Source organism: Urocitellus parryii, chromosome 13 (assembly GCF_045843805.1).
Source record: "Urocitellus parryii isolate mUroPar1 chromosome 13, mUroPar1.hap1, whole genome shotgun sequence".
NCBI classification, from domain to species: Eukaryota; Metazoa; Chordata; class Mammalia; order Rodentia; family Sciuridae; genus Urocitellus; species Urocitellus parryii.
The window spans coordinates 39,605,742-39,627,418 of record NC_135543.1 but is presented as its reverse complement, the minus strand read 5'-3'; the positions used below and the strand labels follow the sequence as shown (position 1 = coordinate 39,627,418).

Here is a 21,677-nt window from a genome sequence, read left to right as displayed (position 1 = left end):
TTACATCAGGGGCTGGGGTGGTGGCTCAGTGGTAGAGCACTTGCCTAACATATGTGAGGCACTGGGTTCAATTCTCAGCACAGCATATAAATAAATAAAAATAAAGGTCCATTGACAACTAAAAATATTAAGAATATATGTGTGTGTATGTGTATATACATAAAATTAAAGTATCACTGTAGTGACACTTGTATATTCATACTTACAGCAATACAATTCACAATAGCCAAATTATGGAACCAATCCAAATGTCTATCAACAAATGAATGGATAAAGAAAATGTGGTATATATGCACAATAGAGTTTTATTCAGCCATAAAGAAAACCAAAATTATATTATTTATATCAAAATGGATGGAACTTGAGAGCATATGTATATATGCATATACATATATGTATTATATATACATACACACATATATATACATATATATATTACATCATTAAAAAAGAAACAAAAGACCCTGATTAATACTTGCCACATTTCTTCTCATTACTATACTGACAAATTTTAACTACGTACCTTTGCCAGATTTATTAATTGTTTACATAATTTCATATCATCATCACTGACTCAATTTCCTAGAATTCGAGAATGCAGCATCATTCTTTAAATATTATCCAGAACAATTTGCACAAAAGAAAAGGTGGAAACTAAAGGTGGAAACTGACTTAATATGAACCATGTTTTTGTTCAATGTGAGGCACTGTGCTAAGTGTTTGATTAGGGTTACCTTGTTGAATAATTTCAATGATCTTCCAGTTGTTCCTATCAACCTAGATTGAGAGAGCAGGAAACAGAACTATAAAGCTTTCAATTTTTACTAATTTCTCACAGATAATGACAGGGGAGTCCCCTGAATTCAATTCAAATCAGTCCAACTCCTAAGTCTTAACTTACTATTCCAACCTCACCTTCCACGGTCCTCCTCAAAGTTTACTGCAAATTGTTAAGGCCCATTGCCAAAGAACATTTCAACTACCCTTCTGAAACATATACCCTTCAGCTATACATTTATAGCTGAGAAATATTACATGCCTGGAGAAAAGCTGTTCAATAAACACTGCATTAGTGAAATACAAAACCGATGTTTTACATGGGACACAAACCAGCACCTCATTAGATGGCATGCAGTTTCCACTCCATAGGTTCTGAACGAACAAATGTGGTAAATACCAGTAGATAGGAGTGTTTGATACTGCTTAAGATCCTCCAAAGCACAGAATCTCACTGATGAAACTGGGAAGATTAAATTAGCAATGGATTTCAAGTCTATCAAAATGTTATAGGAATGTGTTAAGAAAGATTCAAGTTTTATTTTTCAAACCATATATTTTTCTCTTAATTGCAGAACAGATGAGTGATCACTTTTTTTTTTTTTCCTGAAAGTCACTTACATCAAGAAGAATAGCACATGGTCCTTAAGAGCCTTCTCCAAAACACATTTTTGTCTAGAATATGCTCACAAACTTTAATACATGTGTTTAAAGAATATATGTAAGTGTGTGTGTGTGTGTGTGTGTACATGGTTATTATATTGAGTTAGCCTGTTCTATCAGAGGACATATTAGTCCCATATACAGGAATCTAGGGCATACTAACCTAATTGAATTTTATGATTTTAAATGATTAAGTGACTGAACTATTATAATTTAACAACTGGCTTTATGTGTGATATATAGTGGTCATATCCTTATAGATCATGCTATGCAAAAAAATTAATAGTACTTAGAAACAGTAAGTTAATAAAAGTCATGATCTCACAATCTAGCCCAAGTACTCGTCTTTTAAATCTAGTCTCTTAAGTATTTTTCAAGATTTGCCTTAAAGATCTTCTTGACTACTGATAGCTGAAAAATGAACTGTCCATAGTTAATGTCAGCTTAGTTTTCTGAAATTTTGCAGGGAGAAGAAAATTTATGTTTAAAGTGAATTCTTAAATATTTGCCTTGATATAACAGATTACCAACCATACTAATGAAAATATTAGTCTTTTTTGACGTACAAGCTATGATGTGATCGCTAAGTGTATTTAACTATGGATGCTTTATACTCATGTTGCAACCCTAAAGTCAACCAAGACTGTCATCAATAACTCACTGGATATTCAGGAAAACAAACAAAATCACCAGCTAAGCTGGGGGAAGGTGGAGTTCCTGAGAGAAAATAATTACATCATCACACAAAGTCTGTAGAACATTATATTTCATAAAAGACAATAATAAAAAAGTACAAACATTTCCATGAGAAGCAAAAAAAAGAGTACAAGAAATTAATAGCATTTATTTCAGTGCATTTATGTAGAAGCCTTTTATATCTTAATAAATAAAATAATTCTAAGTACACTTCCTCTTTCTGATAAATACCATGGTCACTTGTTCTCTTAGTTGGCATACTTGCAAATCCAAGGCAATAATTCTAGAATACTATTTATTTGAAAAGTTCATACAGGAATATAACAGAGACAAGCAAAGGCCAAATAATATGACATTAAATCTGCTTTCACTTATAGGGACCCTCCAAAAGGAGTATATTGCATTGGATACTTTTCCATTTTGTTTTAAAGAGGATATCAATATTGTGGCTTGGACACAAGTGTAAGTTTTTAACACACAAATTTTGTACTTATATAATATTGTTAGTAAGGTTTTTTGAGAGAACATCTTTCACAAAATACAAACAAAAATCTAAATTTAGACTTTAAAAAAATACTTATCATACCCTAGTTTTGGCAAAGAATTAAATGACTATCTTCACTGTGAATTAGATATAACATCACCACTGTGTACACCTTTCCCTTTTCTCTTCTACTGACAAGCCCATTAATTATGATTCCTCCTCTAGTAAAAGGCACTATATAGTTATACAGTAGTGCCATGGGAACCCTTAATATGTCTATGTCCACAAATAAAGGAAATATAATAGATAAGTTATCAGATGATGTCTTCATAATTTCAGAAATGTTTCACTTTGCTTGACTTGATTTGTTTAGAAATGACATAATACTTTCAAACAGACATACCTAGCATTGCACCTGATACAGAATAGGCAATCAATACATATTCATTAATAAGTCTGCCAAACATACCATATAGAAGAGTATTTGCATTCACAATTATTTGTTAATCTTTAGGAAATAAATTCATTGTCATACAATGAAGACAACTGGGCAAATCTCTTTCATTCTTTTCATTTATATGGAAAACATATAAAGGTCACTGTTTATAGCCAAAAATAATTTTAGGTCTGTACTTAATATTTACATCCCACTCCTAAACCAATATTAATGTCACAAGAAAATAAGGCAGATAGTATAGAACTGAGTTCTCTAAAAACTGTAAAATAGGCATCAAAATGAAAAGATGTTTTTGGACAGTCACATTAAAATGAGAAAAATGTTTCCCTAATAAGACTCAGAAATTATCTTGATTTTGCCCACCTTTAAAATATTTGAGTATTACTGGGTTATTTATGCTCCTATATCCCTACTATCTTGTTAGTGGTCAGCAAACATTTGTTATCATTACCATTCTGCTTTCATTTCATCCAATTTAAAAAATTATGTTGGCTTGTGGGAAGCAAAATGACCAGATACACAAATTAAATACAAATATCTTAATTTGCAGAACGTTTGATTTTCACTATTTTGAGTACCACAAAAAACTAAAAGATGAAAATATTTTAGAAAATATTTGAAAATATTTCTTGAAAATATTTCTAAGAAATCAATATGGGAAATCTGTTTGGTATCATTCTAGGCTATCAGTTTTCTCAAAGTATAACAATTCTGATTATTTTATGACTTGGCTTGTGATCATTTGTATTACCAAAACTGCCACAGAAAATGACATTTGAAAATTAACTTGCAACCCAAGATAAACAATCATATTTCTGTTTTAGGTGAACAATCCACAAAACTAATATGACCCAAACATTTCTCAAGTGTAGAATTCTATCATTCTTCATTGTTATTGAAGATTCACTTTATAATAGGTACACAACTTTTTGTCTTAAATTTGTGAAAATACGCAGGCCTGGTGGCACGTCTCTAATCCGGGGAACTCTGGAGGGCTGAGACAGAAGGAACCAAAGTTTGAGGCCAGCCTCAGCAATTTAGTGAGACCCTCAGCAACTTAGTGAGATCCTGTCTCAAAAATCAAAAAATAAAAAGGACAGGGGATACAGTCCAGTGGTAAAGTTTGACTGGGTTTAATCCAGTAACCCCCCAAATATTGTAGGATATTTTAAAGAATCTACATAACTGATAAGTTTCAAAGTAAAAATATTGTTTGGTTTTTGCCATGGAAAACTCTGCCCAATTTTAAGATAAATATACTTGGTATCAGGTAGTTGGAGCAGTCTTCAGAAGTGTCATATTAAAAATAACTGATAATGCATTTTAAGATAACTCTATTAACTTTTACTTTTAACAAGAAAATTTTAGTAATTAACACCCAATTTTTTGAAAATGAAAAAAAAACCAGTTTGAATGAAACCAGCTGACATTAAAAGGGTCCTTTTCAAAAGTGAAATTCTACAAGTCTGAGGATTAAAATTTGTTTTTTATCTAGTAAGCATTTATCTTCATAAAAATAGAACATTTAATTTCTTATCTAATAGTATAACTCATTTATATAAGTACTACTGGGTTTTCCGTAGCTCATTCTTGAAAAAGAAAACTAATTTTTTAAAAATGAAGATACTGGGGATTTTTTTTTTTTTTTGGCTCTTTTGAACTAGAAATAATAAACTGCTATTCATTATGAATTAAAAAAAAATACAGTGTATAAACAACCTTGGAAACATTTTTTGAGGCACAAAATCCCTGACACACCAGAGGTACATGAAAGACATTTAACAAAGAGGTCCTTTATATCATGTCACATCACAACTTTTAAGATTTTCTTGGTAATACTCATGCAATATGCATAAACAATATGGTTGTGATTTAGCAAAATCTGATGAGATTGCAAGCAAGGAAAAAAACAGGTAATCCTGGCAGGAAGAAAAGCTGTTTAAGTCCTTTCTTCTTTCCCTTTAAAGCCCTACAAAAGCTGTGACTTCTTCCATACGAGAGGCTGGAGACCTAAAGCTGAAAACTAGTATAACAGTTTACTGTATTAATTTACTGTCAACTATTGACAGTTCCTTCATTTCACACAAGGTTTAACCTTTGTTTAGTGACATCAATTTACAGTGTTTTATTTTTTTTTCCATGCAAATAAAAAATGTCTATAAAAGTCCAAGGAAAGCATAACCAATTACATGCAAAATTGTAACACATCTTATTTCTCAACAATTTGAACACATTAATTTACATCACATATGTACAAAGTATGTTTAAACGGAAATAAAAGCATTCTCTTGAATTAAATTATAGATTTCAGTATAAAAAAAAAACTTTCTCTTTGTGGGGAGCTCTCTCAACTTCCAATCTCAAGCAACGGCTCTGGTTTCTGCAGTGCTCGCCATGGGGTGTGTCTTGAAGTAGAGAGGAGGGGTGTGTCTCGAAGTAGAGAGGAGGGGTGTAAGAAGGATGAATGTATGTAATCCCACACTGTAAACATTGAGGATTGCTGGCTCTTCTCAGAGATCAGGGCACTGAGACATCCAATCGCTGACCTCCACTAAGAGTGCACTCCAAGTTTATGATCCAGTACTGTGGTCTACCCTGCCATGATAGCTACTTCTTTTAATAGTCTTCGATTGGAGCTAACTCTGGCATGAGGTTCACAGATATATTTGTATACAACCTATCAACCAGTATTTTTGGCATGTATAATAAATTGTTCAACCCATCGATGTATTGACGCTCCTTAGAATACCTTAGTAATTTATACCTACAGTGTGAAAGGAGAAAAAGAAATAACAGAAATATGTTCAAAAATGGAAAGCTGATGTAAAATATAATTCTAGATTAACTTACAATTAAAGCTCTTTATAATTTCAAGTTTTTATGAATAATTAAAAATCTCTAAAACATTATTCTAAATTAGTATTTTTACTGGACCAAAAAAAAAAAAAGCCACCTAAAAAAATTATTTTGCACTCTTACAACTTAGACATCCCTGAAATAAAATGTGTTATTTTATGAAATGGAAACACTTTTAAAACAAATAGTTAACTTAATTCCTAAATATAACATATCTGGGTTCTTTAATATAATGTAAAAAATATGTGTGTATGTATAATTTCTTTTCAAAACAAGCACAAAAAGTGCTTTCCTTCCATAGAGAATATTCTCTTTGGCAAATTTTTAACCTGCTAAATGTTAATGTTAACTTCATACATTAAATACCTTTAAAATGTTGGTATCCAAAGATGACAAATAACTTACCGTCCTAAAAATTGGACTTCCCCTCGATGGTGATGAGGAATAGACTTGTACTTTCCTAGGTCTCCCTCTGGTCTGGTTACATTATATCCAGCATAATGAACTCTACAGTACAATATAAAAATGCATAAAAATACATTTTGTGAGTTCGATTTCAAAATAAAAAATATGCTGTAATGTGTACACTACCTTAATTTCAGAAGGTACTCTTAATGAAATAAGGAAAGAAATGCAAAATATGATTTAAGAACTTCAAAATTTTTCCATCCCAAAGAATTCTTTCTTGAAGCAAACAAATATGATTTACCTAATAAAAATGAAATTTAGAAATTCTATTATCAAGGAATTTGTACCTCAACATACCTGTTCCAAAGGTCATCATCTTCTCCTCCCCATCCCCAGAAGGCATTAGGAAAACCATTGATCTTTCTAAACTGTTCCACTGTCAGTCCACTTACACCACCAAAAAACTCTTTATATGGCAGACTAAAAAAGAAAGCAGAACACAGCATTCTATAAATGAAATCATAAGAGTTTATCACATGAGATCAAATTTTCAGTCTTTCATGTGTTTCACAAAATGTACCTGTATCTTCCAAATAAACAAATAGGCAGATGAAATTGTATTCTGGAAAATGTAAACTAATGAAATAAGAACATGTGTTATGTTAAACACCAAATAAAACATTTGTGGCAACTGAAATTCAACATTTAGTATCATTACTTTATATGATTCAAAACTGTGTTCAAAAAATGCATGATATTTTCACAAAAGCAAACTTGATTAAATACATTCATAACTGTCAATTCAATGTTACATCTTTCTAAACTAGTAACACTTTAAAAGTTAACTGAATTTATTAAAAATACATTATAAGTAAATAATTTATCATATAGAACAGCATAAATATAAATTTTAAAAAACTCTTCCAGAGATACCCCAAGACAGTAAGAACAACACTAACCCTAAAGACACTACCTCAGGAGACCCTACAAGGCCCCCATAAGAGCTCAGGGTGTCTTGAAATAATGCTGGTGGGAGTTCCACAGAGCCAATGTCCAAGCAGTGCTGTCTTCTCCATACCACTTGGACTGTTCTTGCCCAGCTAGTGGTTTGGAGAAAGCCAAAATCATTGAATCTAATATGTGTATGCTTACTGACATGTATAAATCAGCAAGCATATCAATTCTATTAGCTGTTCTGCTGGAGTGGAAATACACAATTGCATTACATACACAATGGGTAAAGATTTGAGAAAATGAGGGTAAAACAGAAAAACTAAAGGCAGAAAATGGAGCGACATTTTTGTAGTATTTATCTTAAACTATCCAAAGTAGGAGAGGTTCTAAATATGGAGGACCTAAGTTTTACATTCAGTAGGACCAGAGTGTGATCAGCACTGTGGGCAGGGATGCTGCCTCAGGCTTCTCTACAATGACTGCAGTCTATACATGTCCAGCCCAGGCCTGGACCTGCCACCACCTTCCCTATGCTACTTTTGAAGGGATAGGAATATTTTGTTTATCAGCAATTGATATTTTCAAGTATTAAAAAATAATTTAGAATTTTTAGCTTATATGACCTTTACGGTATTTTATAGTGAAAACAGTTATCCTGGAACCCATCTGATTCTAGCAGGCTAACCAAATTCAAGTTTCCCGAAGAGCCAAGAACCAGATCATCAACTCTGATGGCCTCTCCCAAGGTTACCCAGAACCTGAAATTCAGATATAGCACTAAGAAGGAAAAGGTGTTTCTAATGACAGTGGGAGGGAGAGAGGGAAATCTTTCTGTTCTGATGCCAATCCATGGGCTTGTGTCATTGAGACTTTGTGCCTCTCTTTATTCTGTAGGTCGGACACCAGCCAAAGCTATGATGCAGGCAATATCTTCCCTGCTCCAGGCAACAGACTTCTATTTTCTCCATTTTCATTAGCCAGTGAATATTATGATCTCTTTCTCAGATTAGACCTGGTTTCTTTGATGTCAATTTAAGTTACTCTCACAGCTCTGAAAAAATAACTTCACATTTTAAGGTATCTCCAATCAGAAAATGGAAAGATTTGTTTCTTATTATTAAAAAACTAGTCAAGAATCCGTGATTTAGGAAGAAGATACACTGCAGAAGAAAGAACTGTCACAAGAGGGAGGTGAAGCAGAGGCCAGCATGCCACACCTAAATGGGGCAGGCTCTGGGCATGTGTGATTCCACAGAACAGCCCTACAGACAGCTGTTCCAATGAAAGGGAAACCAATCTTCAGAGGTCCAGGTAACTAACCAAGTCCTGCAAGTCTGAGAACCTAAATTTAAATCTACATGTGCCTGACTGCTAGGCTCTCCTTTCCCCCACACAGCATTCAAACTTCTACATAAGGGAGGTGCCCAGATAGATGACAAACTACTCTACATCCTGGTTCCCTAAGACGACAGGCTGGAGTTAAAGATGTTATTCTCAAGCTCTCTGATTTAGGTGCCTAATGCTGCTACCATTTTAATGCAACAACTGATACAGGGAAGAGTGCACACTACTTACATATACATGTATTTATCCAGCTTTGCTGCAAAGTGACGAGGCATTTCACCACATCCATAATAGTTTCGGTCATTTTCAGGTAGATGATCCACATCATGGAAGATCACACAGTCCCAGACATTGTCTTTCATGGCCTCCTTGAAGCCCACGTTGAAAAGCATTGCACGATTAAAAGGTTGTGTGCCAGTCTTGAAAGAGCAGAGAGAAAAGCAGAAATGTACTAAGGCTTTGTCATCTTTTTCCTATAGTTTTCTAATTTGTTGACTCGTAGGCAAATAACAATAATAATCAGGCCCCAACCAAATAGATAAGTCACGATCATACATCAGGATTTTTAAACAAAGCTAAGAGTCATGTTACAATGGAGATACATTCTGAGAAATGTATCATTAGATGATTTTATTGTTGTATGAATATTGCAGTGTACACACAGGAACCAAGCCAGCTATGATGTCACCAGGCATGTAACCTTAGGGACCATCCCTGTGACCTGCTGCTGACTGAAGGAGCACTACATAGTATATGACTTACAAGATTATTTTATACTTTGGTAACAACACTTAAATAACTGTTATGATCTAGCCTATTGGTTCAATGTCATATTTATAATATAATTTACATTTCTGCTTTACACCAAACATATTGAGTCACAGATTATGACCAAAAAAAACTTATGTTTTATTTTTTAGTGACACTTTCCATATGCCATCAATACTAAGGCAGGAAAGTGAAAGCAACTCAAAAGGCAGTAACCTTTCTCTTCTCCCTATATCAAAAGCCAGTGAGGTCAAACTCTGCATTACTAATGCTTACAATAGAACCAAGATCATTTTAGAGACAAAAACATCATAATGTACTACATAAACCCAGCTTCCTTTATTACAAACATTTTCCTTTATTAGAAAAAATAATAAAGTACATAGGCAAGAGTTTATTTTTTTATTATTCTTACTTATATAAAAAAACAAGAGCATTTTAATGGATAAAATATAGAGATTTATTACACAAAACCCAACTTCGTATATTATGACCATTTTCCTTCACTTAGTAGTGAAAATATATTGAAATGTACTGGCAATAAAAAAAGGTATTATCAGCATCTAAAGAAAACTAGGGTGCATTTATTAATGTCTTAACATTTCTCAATTCTCCAAAATATAAAAAGAAGGTTACGACAGAAGTGAATGAGACATGAAAACAGAAAGGAGATCAGCAGAGTAAGTGAAGGAAACTGGGTGGAGAGAGGAAGGAAGGTTGTAAAGGGGGAGGTGCTGACAAACAGACACTGACCAAATTAAACTGTTAAATTGTGTGCATGTGCAAATATGTAACAACAAATTTCGCTGTTATATGTAATTATAATGTACCAAATAAAAAGGAAAATAAAGAAATAAAAGAATTGATCTTAATGACACACACTATTGCAGTGACTCGAGACTGGGAAATTACTCATTTTTAGTCCTGGTTCTTGCACCAACTTGAGGTCACAGAAATCACTGTATTGGGCCCTAGGTGCAGTGGTGCATACCTGTAATCCTGGTTCTGAGACAGAAGGATCAACAGTTCAAAGCCAGCCTCAGCAACCAAGCGAGGCCCTAAGCAACTCAATGAGCTGCTGTCTCTAAATAAGATATAAAAATGGGCTAGGATGTGGCTCAGTGGTTAAGCACCCCTGGGTTTAATCCCTGGTACAAAAAAAGAAAAAAAGAAAGAAAAGAAAAGAAAAGAAAAAGAAATCACTTTACTTCTTGAAGCCTCTTTTTCATCAGTGAAATGGAGAAAATAAAAGGGAGATAATTTATAACATTACTTGTACTGGTACCTCAACGTTGGCTTTAAACAATTTTCCTTCAAGATTTAAAATTTTGTTTTTATTAAATGTTGGCATAATACTTTAAAACGCTTATAATAAAAATAAGTTCTATGTTTAACCCATCTTCATCAGCCAAGAGTAATACATTTCAGTTCTTCTGGCTGTTTATTCTGGTATTCATCTCCATATTCTGAGGTAATGAGAAATGTGGCTATTTCTTGCCTTCTTACCATGGAGGTAGAGGAGGTAAACACCACGACTGCTGTCCCTCCCTCCAGTCTCCCACTACAGTTAGAGCACAATTTTTTGTTAAATCAAGAGTTTACTACTAATTAAAACAAAATAAAAAAATTGTAAGTTGAAAAAAAAGCTTACTTTATTAGAACTATGAAAATATTTCTTTGGTAATGAGTAAGTTGTTTTCTTTGTTAAGCTAAGATTAACTATTATTTTCTGTATAAAAGGCCCCATAGATATGCCCTACACTTATTAATAAGTGATGCAATCACAGAAACACATCAGATTATCTCTCAGCTCCTCTCTCTCTCCCAAGCTCAACTCTACTACCGTCATTTCTTGCTGGAAGTTGGACTAGGACCATGTGTGACTACCATCTGGGGCTTCTACTTCATGCCCTAGATCATGCACATCTTTTACTCGGTTTGCTTAATTTGCTGAGGCACAATGTATAGTAACTTTCTAAGTAAGAGAGCTTGGGCAGGGGGTAAAAATGTGTGTTTGTGTGTGTGTGTGCGTGTGTGTGTGTGTGTGTGTGTGTGTGTCTAGCCAAACAGTGATTGAAAATGACACTGTCTACCCTCACACCTGAGTTGGCATTTTGGGTAAAAACTTCTAGGTTGACAGCATGTGCAAGGTCCTAGGCTTAACCCCCAATATCACCCCCACCCCACCCCACCCCCAAAAAAAAAGAAAGAAAAAAATTAGGCCAAAAATTACTTTGCCCTAGAATTTAAAAAGCATGACTCCATAATCTTTTAGCTGTCAGCATTGCGAATTGCGGATCAGTGGCAGTCTGTTCACCTAGCATGCATGAGGTACTGGGTTCAATCCTAAGCACCGCATAAAAAAAATAAAATAAAGATATTGTGTCTACCTATAACTAAAAATGAATTTTAAAAAAAGAAAATTCCCACGTTTCTGATTGATTTGTCATTTTTCCTATAGAACCTTTTAAATATCTTCCTTTTCATTTTTATTCTAAAATTTCAAAATAACATGTTTCATAATGGATCTACACTTCATTCATAAGTGCATGTGGGGTCTCTAAAATCTAGCTTTCACGTCAGGAAAATTTTCTTATATTTTTTTCTTTGATCACTTCCTTCTACTACCAAAAAAATTTCTTTCTGCTATAGTTTTTCCAGAATTCTGATCAGTGAGTGCATAATTATCTCCATCTATTACAAATCACAGCAAAACTTAGGGGCTTAAAAATGCCAGAGGCTATGGCTAGAGCTCAATGGTGGAATGCTTGCCTAACATACATGAGGCCCTGGGTCCATCCCTCCAGCACAGGGTCGGGGGCCACAGTCATTTATTATGCTGACTGCTTCTCTAGAGAGAATTCTGGGAGCAGAGAAGAGAGCCGCATCTCTACTCCCAAGTGCTCAGGGATTCAGCGGGAAGACTTGACTCAGGCAGGAGGATCCACTTCTGAGGCGGCTCACTCACATGGCTGGCGCCAGGTTGCAGGCAGGTCATTTCTTCCTCAGATTATCTGAGCACCCTCATGACATAACAGCTGGCTTCTCCAAGAGCAAGTGATCCAAGACAGCAAGACACAAGCAGTGCTGTCTTTTATGACCTCCCCTCAAAACCCACTTCCACAGAATTTGGTTCCTCAAGCAATTCACTCTTACTCCCAGACCCTCTTAGAAGACAGTTATCCCCAGAATATACAGGTACTCTTAGATCCTCCTCTTTTCTTACCTTTGGGTTCAATCTTAAGCATTATTTTATCTTCCAGCTGTTCTGTTCAAAGTTTTTGGGGTTTTTTTATCACATCTTTTATCTTCAAAAATACTCTTACTCTGATTGTTCTTTATGATGTCCTGTTTTTGATTCAGATTATCTTTCACTATCTTTTCTTTAGTCTCTGTCGATTCTAACTATGAGTTGTGTTGACCCTCCCACCACCTTAAGGATCTTCTCTGATTATCTCTATTTTCCATGCTCCCTTTTATTGGTTGGTTTTGTCTCTATAGTGGAAGATTTCTTCAAAAGCTGGGACCCTTGGCTGCCTAATCATGTTGGAAACTAAGGCACTGCAAAACTAACAGAACTCTACTTATGTACCCAAGAATTGTTTGAAATCCCAACCCACTTGACCCACACCACATACACCCCTAAACCAAACTAAAACAATTAATCTCCACTGCCCTTCCTCCAGCATCCTTCACATCTGCTGCTCAGCAAACAGCAATGTCCTTCCCTGTGCAAGACAAAACCTGGGCATCATGTCTGACGGTCCATCGCTCACACTTCATGTCTACCTTATCAGCAAATAATAACACTTTTAAACCAACACAGCCCAAACCTGACTGCTGCTCACCACTCCCACAAGAGCCCAAGTCATCATCATCTCTCCTACCTGGATGACTACTCAAGTTTTCTCACTCCTCTCCTTGTTTCTGCCCTGTCCCATTTGTAGCTTATTCTCTACACAACACCCAGTGTCTTTATTTAAAAACACTAGTTCAATCATGTCATTTCTTCACTCATAGCCCACGACATCTTTTACCTCACACAGAATACTTAAAGTCCTCACCCTGACCTGATTATTAAGCCCTTCCATAAGAGCTTTTCACCCACTTTTCTGACATCACTGGATGCTATGGTGACGCTGACCTCCCAGAGCAATCCACATGCTAAGCTTCCTCCAGCCCTTACCTGCTCCTTTACTTTGTATTATTCAGGATGCTCTGAGCTCACCTTCTCAAAACTCTCTAGAGAAGGACACACCTCTCCCTACTCTCCTGTGCTCTCCATCCACCTGAAACAAAATTATCTACTCTTTCCTCACCAACAGAATGGGACCTTATCTGGTGTGAGCACTGCAGTACCCTTTTTGTTCAATGAAGGAGAACAGGCTGCAGGGAGGTGACAGTGATGAGCTGCCCTGTTCCTCTGGAGACCTCCAAATATTAGATCTGGAATCTTCTTCATGGGCCTAATCTACTTCTCTGATGAAGTCACCACCACCCATGGCCTGCCCCAGTTGAAGGGTAGAGGAATTCCTACCCGACAGCTGGCCTCAAAGAGTTAAGACAGGGGAAAGACCTGAGGGTCCCTGGCATCAGCCTGCAGACTGACTTACCACTGTGTTTAGGCCCCACAACACAGCTGTGTCAACAGTCAGGAGCTGCTCCTAGTTTCTCCAGAGGATAAACTCCTCGTTTTGTATAGAATACAAGAGAGTAAACACCTAGCACTGAAAGCAAAGCCAAGAAACTGGGGATTCTCACTGTTTTGTAATCAGACTTCTAAACCATCTCCTCGCCACAGCCCAGGACTTCAGCCTATTTCTCAAGAGCAGAGGTTTGACTCCATTCTGGTCATACTCGCCCCCTACAAGAACCTGGTTCTCAACATTCTCTGCTTCTGGGGGAGCGGTCAGTTCCATCACCTACTCCCAATCTCTCTGCCCCTGTGGTTTAAAAGATTTTTTTTCTTTCACTTCCATTTTTGGAGTCTGGAAAGGAGAAGAGGTAAACCCATTCACAATCCTCCTTATTTAACTCAGGTTTCTGAGCTGCTCTTCAATTTCTTAGCACTTCTCCTGGGCATCCATCCAGCAAAAAAAAAAAAAAAAAAAAATATTCTTCTACTTCATGCGTACATATGTGAAGATATTTCTAGTCAGAACCACACATTATCAAACATGTGGTCCTGAATTAATATTGATCAAGGCTGAGATTCAGGCTTAGCTTTGAAGGTAAAAGTATAGATCTTAGTTGTTTTGCAAAGATGTCTTCTTTGCATACACAAAATACACCAAGTAATGGATGAATATGCCTTGAAAAACACAAAGACATCTATGTTCTGTCCAAGTACATGATGGGGAATATAAAGTTAAAAAAAAGGGGGGGGGGAACCTCACAATTGGTAATACTGACCTAGAAATCCACAACTAAGGCTGACAAAAAAGTAGCGGAAAATTCTGACTTTTTATCAAGAAGTTAAATTTTCATAGATGGGTTGTTACATTAAAAAGTACCCAGGGGGCTGGGGCTGTAGCTCAGTGATAGAGTGCTTACCTAGCATGTGAGAGGCACTGTCTTCATTTCTCAGCATTCAACATATAAATAAATAAAAAATAAATAAAGTTCTACCAACAACTAAAAAAAAAGTTTAAAAATTTAAAAAGTACCCGGACATGATATACAACATTATACACAAATGGAAGAAAACTTAAGGATGATTTCCATACACAAAAATATGTTACACTAAATACCAACTACTCCAGAGAAGAAAAGCAGAGGAAAAAAGTTGGGGAAGTCGGCGGGGAGGGAGGGAGCAGATCTGGAATCAACCAATAAAACACAAAGGAGATGGGCTGGGATTGTGGCTCAGCGGTAGAGCACTCGCTTAGCACGGGCGGGACTGGGGTTCGATCCTCAGTACCACATAAAAATAAAGGCATTGTGTTGTGTCCATCTACACCTAATAAATAAATAATTAAATATTTTTAAAAAATACAAAGGAGGAAAAACTAACTTAGGAATAAAAATTTGAGTATCTGCTAACAAAAAGAAAAAAATAGCAATATCACTAGACTACTTTGTCTATTATTCTATTATTTACCTATAGAAAAACAGGAAAATAAATCCTAGCAGGTCCCTTTAACAAGCAGATTCAAGAGAACCGAACAGAGAGATCAGAAAATAGACCTCACAGATGATACATGTATGTTAACTCATTTTCAACAAAGGTGCCAATGAGAAAAAGCTAATCTTTTCTAATAAACAGTGATAAAATAACTAAATAGCCATATATTAAAAAAATGGGGGTTGGGGATGTGGCTCAAGTGGTAGCACACTCGCCTAGCATGCATGAGGCACTGGGTTCGATTCTCAGCACCACATAAAAATAAAGATATTGTTTCCACCTAAAACTAAAAAATAAATATTAAAAAATGTATTACCATATATATGCCCTATATACCATATATAAAGATTAACTCAAAATGGAGTAGTTCTAATTCAAAAAGCTACAACTATAAACTTCAGGAAGAAAACACAGAAAATCTTAGAACACAATTTCACAAATACAAAACAAAAAGCATAAGTTATAAAAAAATTGAACTGGACTTCATCAAAATTAAAATCTTTTACTTTTCACAAGACACTGTCAAGAAAATAAAAGGCCAAGCCACAGACTAAAGATAAATAATTGCAAAACTTATGTCTTACAAAAGACAGTTGAAAACACAAGGAGTTCTTACAAACTCAATCAGAGGACAATCCAATTTTAAAATAGGCAAAGATTTAAATAGAAACTTTCCAAGTAATATACCCAGATAACAAATAAGTATATGAAAAGGTGATCAACATCATGAGTCATGAGGGAAACACTAATTAAAACTTCAATAAGTTACTACTACAGGTACTCTAACGTGCCAAGTGCTGGCAATGACATAGAGCAATTCAAAAGGTCAGTGTACATGAATATAAATTCTGATGCATCACACACAGACGAGGTAACAATGTTAAAAGTGGTATAAGCTGGCAAAGAGACCTGGTCTTCAAGTGTTATCACACCTTTTTTTAGATTTTTGAAACATGATTTTATGCACATTTAAGAGGAACACAGATTAACTAAATTCTTTCATTATGCTTATAATTCACAGCCTTTAAACAAAGACACAGACTATAAAATCAGGTCAAGGTCATTTCAATTCTGTGTAAACCATGTTAAGGGAATATTATTTACTTAGCTTTAACAATATCTGTTGAAAACATTTGGAATAAACTTTTTTGGTTTTGCCATTATTTGCTAAATCCACTCTCTTCTGGTTATTTCTATTTCTAAAAGAATCATGGAACCTCTGAATTGGAAGTAATCCTGGGCATCACATGGTTTGGACCTCTATGCAATGTGTGGCTTTTTGACCTGTCAGTTCACTGGATGCCTATTTACTTGTCAGCTATTGAGATGTGTCTATCCACTGGAAAGGCTAGTGCTCTGCTGCTAACGCCAGGCTAAGCAAGGTTAGCAAATTAAATATGTATGGCTCCAACAGAGACAGACCAAATTCCTCTACCAGGAAAGATGACTTTCAAACAATACAAAAACACAACAGCAAATGTTCAATGTACACCACTTTTTTTTTTTTTTTTAAGGATTAGTACCTGACTTTCATTCAGGTACCCTTGATTACCTAATAAAGTTGATTCATTATTAATTTTCAGGGTTAGCCAACAACTACTTCACAAAAATCACAATAAAAGAACTTATCCTTCATTTTCTATATTTAAATTCAGAAAGCAAAAATGCTCTTTCAAAATTAAATACTATGAATGCATCTCAGGTGATCCTAGAGTGCCTCAGTACAATGTGGAACAGGACTTCCAGTGTGCACCCACTGAGTCCAGAAGCAATACACAAGTTAAGCACTCATGAACAGTTTGCATCAAAAAATAAGCCATTTCTCAATTACGTGAAACTCCACAAAGTTTTCAGGAATAAACAAAAATTATAAACCTAATGAACACATAAAACTGGACAATAGTATGAGTCAAAGGAATATTCATCCTACAAAAATCAGCTATATAGTTATTTGAAAATAATGGTATGACAATACAATATTTATAATGTCATTAAAATATACCATAGCTATCATACTAAAGTCAAACATAACTGCTTGTCAATTCATCTGATCATGTTAAAATTATTACAAGAAAATTATAATAATTACAAGAGAAAAAAATCCAAAATATAATTTTATTTAACTATAAGACCAAATTATTTGCATTACCTCATTAATCATAGCTAAACATTTTTAATCAAGCCATATCTAAGAGTTTAAGTTTTGAAGAATATTAACATTCTGGCTATTTTGAAAAATATTCTCACCTGTTCAATGACATAAAAGGCAAATTCCAGGCGCTGTTTCTGAAGCATTGGAATCAGGTGTAAGAAAAAAATTGGAAGATGTTCATGGCGATTACGGAAAGGAATGAGAACTGCCACCTTTAAAACAAAAGAGTCACAATTGTAAATAAATACAGCAGCAAATCCTGGAGGTAAAGATAAAACAGATCCTTAAAATTTTCTGATAGCTGGGCTGGGGTTGTGGCTCAATGGTGGAGCACTCACCTAGCACATGAGAGGCCCTAGGTTTGATCCTCAGCCCCACAAAAAATAAATAAATAAATAAAATAAAGGTATTGTGTCTGACTACAACTAAAAAATAAATACTTAAAAAAAAATTCTGATGGCTTCAGACTCATACCCTCGTGAATGTTCTCACCAGACAGAAGAGTGAGCCCACACACTCACCTCATGCTACTTATGGTTTTAGAAAGCTGGGAGGTACAGATGGGCTCTAAAGCCATGTAAGAATTGTGGTCTCTGTCCTACAACATCACGGAAAATTATTGAAAGATTTTAAGAGGGTGAAAAATTCAATTTTGTCGTTACCAAGACTCCTGCAGTGGCAGTATAAGGAGCAGACTGAAGGAAACCAAAGCTGGACTCAGGGAGCCGGTTAAGAAATGAACGCAACAGCTGAGGCAAGAGGGAATGGCAGCTTGAACTAAGGTGAGGGAGGAGGAGAGGAGAGGTACGTGAGTTCTCAAAACATTTAAGAGATAAATTAAGAGGATTCAGTTATGTTGCATGTGAGGAGTGAAGGAACGGGGATGTGGCAAGAGTGACTTTGAGGTCTTCAAGTTCATAAACAAAAAAAATCTTGTGAAGGACATTATGTGAAGTGAAAAATGCCAGGCACAGAAGACAAAAATCTCATGCTCTCATATGTGGAGCCTGAAAATGTCGATCTCAAAGAAGAAAGAACAGTGGTTACTAAAAGTTAGGAAGTGCAGGGGCGGGAGGGATAGAGAGAGGTTAGAAAATGGGTACCAAGTACACTTAGATAAGAGGAAGGAGATTTATTGTTCTAGAGCGCAGTAGGATGACTACAGTTTGAAACAATCAATCATGTATTTTATGATGAACTAGGAAAAAGGAGTTTCTAGTCTCTAAATACTAAGAAACGACAAACATATAAGGATATAGAAATGCTAATTATCCCGATTTGATCTTATGTATTGCATACATATTGAATCTTCACACCATACCCCATAAATATGTATAGTGCACTACAGAACTCAACCATATCTAATAGGACCACAAAATATACATTGAGTTTGACAATTACTATTTTCCACTTAATCAAAAGGCACAAATTAAGCTTTTGATATATTTGTAAATTTATTTTAGTGGTAGCATAAACAGTTTAAAATGCAATTGGCAACAAAATTATGTTAAAATGTTAAGCTTAACAAAAAGGATCTGACACCGTGTACAAAAAAGAAAGAAGTCTGTCCTGTATAAACCAAAGAAATTTGCGCTCACCCAAAAAGTAGAAGAAAAAAACATGCATATGAAAATCAGTCTTTCCTTTAATATGAAAAAAATGAGCTGGAGATTTAGCTTAGTGGTTGAATGCCTGCATATCATGAGCAAGGCTCTGGGCTGGAGCCCCAGGACTGCCAAAAAAAATTAAAAATAAAGTAAATTACTTGGAATCCATTAAAAAAAAGTCACCTACATAAAAGGTGTTAACTACTACATGAGAGAGTAAGTTAAAAATTATCAAACATCACTTACTCAAATCCTCTCTCTTGGACCCAACCTTTGTCATACAAGTTAAAAAGTTTTTTTCTTTTTTTACAATTCAGATTTCCCCCTTGAAAAAAAGCTAAAATGTTTTCTAAGTTACTTTCCTTAGCAATTTCTGAGCTAGGTTGTTTTTATTAAAATCTGTGAATTTTCTAATAAAATTTGGAATTAAAACAAATTTTCTACAGATTATAAATTCTGAAATTATTAGCTTTTCAAAGAATCTAACAGTAAATTATATGTAACTAAAATACCACAGTATCACTCTATATTCTGGATTTTTTAATACAATCTAAACTGATTATACTGGAAAATTATATAAGAACATTAAATCTAGAATTGATTAAAATTTTCCCATAACTAATTAAATTTTACTAATGAATGAACACATGAAAATAATTGAGAATTCCTAAGTTTACAGAACCCTACTTATAAAATCAGGGCAACATTAGATATCATCAATCAAAAATAGTAACATTGAGGCTGGGGGTATATAGCTCAAGGTAGAGAGAGTACATTCTTAGCATGTACTACAAGGCTCAGGGTTCAATCCCCAGCACCAAAAAGGAAAAAAGAAAAACCGTGATATTTATCCATCATTCTGTATTATCAGAATCATAAATGGGACAAAATTCTAAAAAAAGGATCAGGGCTGCTTGGACACTAATGTTCTCTTGTTTATATGATTTTTTATTGGGTAGGTGGTAGGAACTAAAAAGATTCTAATATTTGGGCCTGGGGATGTGGCTCAAGCGGTAGCGCGCTCGCCTGGCATGCGTGCGGCCCGGGTTCGATCCTCAGCACCACATACAAAGATGTTGTGTCCACCGAAAACTGAAAAATAAATATTAAAAAAATTCTCTCTCTCTCTAAAAAAAAAAACAAAAGGATTCTAATATATGTCCCTGCCAGCACTATTGTGGTTCCCACTACTATTATTTATCCAATTATGTATATCTTAGCTCAGGAGCCTATGGACCTTGAGAGACTGCCACAGCAATACTGGCCCAATATCCAAGACACCCGTTCTGTCCCCTCTGTATGTCTGCCTGGACTTGCTAATGTGCTTAAGTGTAGTTGGAATACTCAAGGGATTCCTAAATCAGTTCAGGGGCCACTCTTAATACAGGAAATGATTAGTAAAATAAGGGAAGAGCTTGCCCTTCCTGATTTTGTTCTTGGCCACAAGTTGGCTGCCTACGACATAATGTGAATGGGCTATAAAAGTGCTTAAGGCAAATTATAGCTATTGAAAGGAAGCTACCAAATGGCCACAGTCTATATTAATTAAATACAATTAGGCTAACTGGTAAGTTGAACATAAGGATCAACAAAGGCAAAGTTGTAATCCTTAATACAGTAAATTCCTCAATGAAGCACTTAAAGTACCAAGAACTCTTTTTTTTTTTTTTTTTAAATCTTAGAAGTTAACTGAGATAGAGAAAGAAATTACAAATGTCTTGGCAAATTCAAATAAGCTAAATTGATATTTAATAGCAAATAAATGTCCAAATTGTAATGAGATGCCAAAGACTATAAACAATATGCCTAAAGCTAAGATTTTTTTTATTAAAATAAAGCCAGATAGTATCTTAAAAATTCATTTGGCATGCCCCTTGTAGCTGTGCAATGACATTCTCAATAGTTTACAAATTCATTATCTAGAAAAAGACCTCAGTGTTCTGGGATCATTTATTTTAAGGTTTAATAGCCTTTCTTTCAGGACATTCATCCTTCTCTGTGCCCTAATTTGCTGTGTGAGCCATTCTGTTGATACAAACCCAGCGGAGGCAGAGAACATCTGGTCATTGTCTTCTGTAAGAACATCATTTCATCCTCCCAAATCTTTCCACACCACCTCTTATTCAAGCATGATTGATTATCCCATTCAGTTTGTTCCCACCTTCAAACCACTAATCTTACTGAATTTATGCACTGATTTTATTCTTTCTTATTTTCTCCCAAACATGCTATGAAGAGGTAAGAAAGGTGTCTACCACATAAATTTCTTCCACCAAGTTTTTGTCCCACTTTCAAAACTTAAAGCACATGACCAGCTATGTGCCCTTAAACAACGTGGTTTTAGATGAGGTTAGTTTAGGGCACATCTAGCTATTTGCCACTGCGTT

At 35.1% G+C, this 21,677-nt stretch overlaps 1 protein-coding gene across 1 annotated transcript in view; it reads right to left on the bottom strand.

The window, feature by feature from the left end:
* Positions 1 to 2,251: 2,251 nt before the first annotated feature.
* B4galt6 (beta-1,4-galactosyltransferase 6) overlaps positions 2,252 to 21,677 on the bottom strand; it is a 57,349-nt gene continuing 37,923 nt past the window's right edge. The window contains exons 5-9 of the mRNA XM_026400749.2: positions 17,779 to 17,895; positions 8,871 to 9,058; positions 6,699 to 6,821; positions 6,339 to 6,440; positions 2,252 to 5,841 (exon numbers count right to left, since the gene is read on the bottom strand). Of these exons, the coding sequence (XP_026256534.1) occupies positions 5,694 to 5,841; positions 6,339 to 6,440; positions 6,699 to 6,821; positions 8,871 to 9,058; positions 17,779 to 17,895 (678 nt within the window). The 3' untranslated portion in view covers positions 2,252 to 5,693. The remainder of the gene's footprint in view (positions 5,842 to 6,338; positions 6,441 to 6,698; positions 6,822 to 8,870; positions 9,059 to 17,778; positions 17,896 to 21,677) is intronic.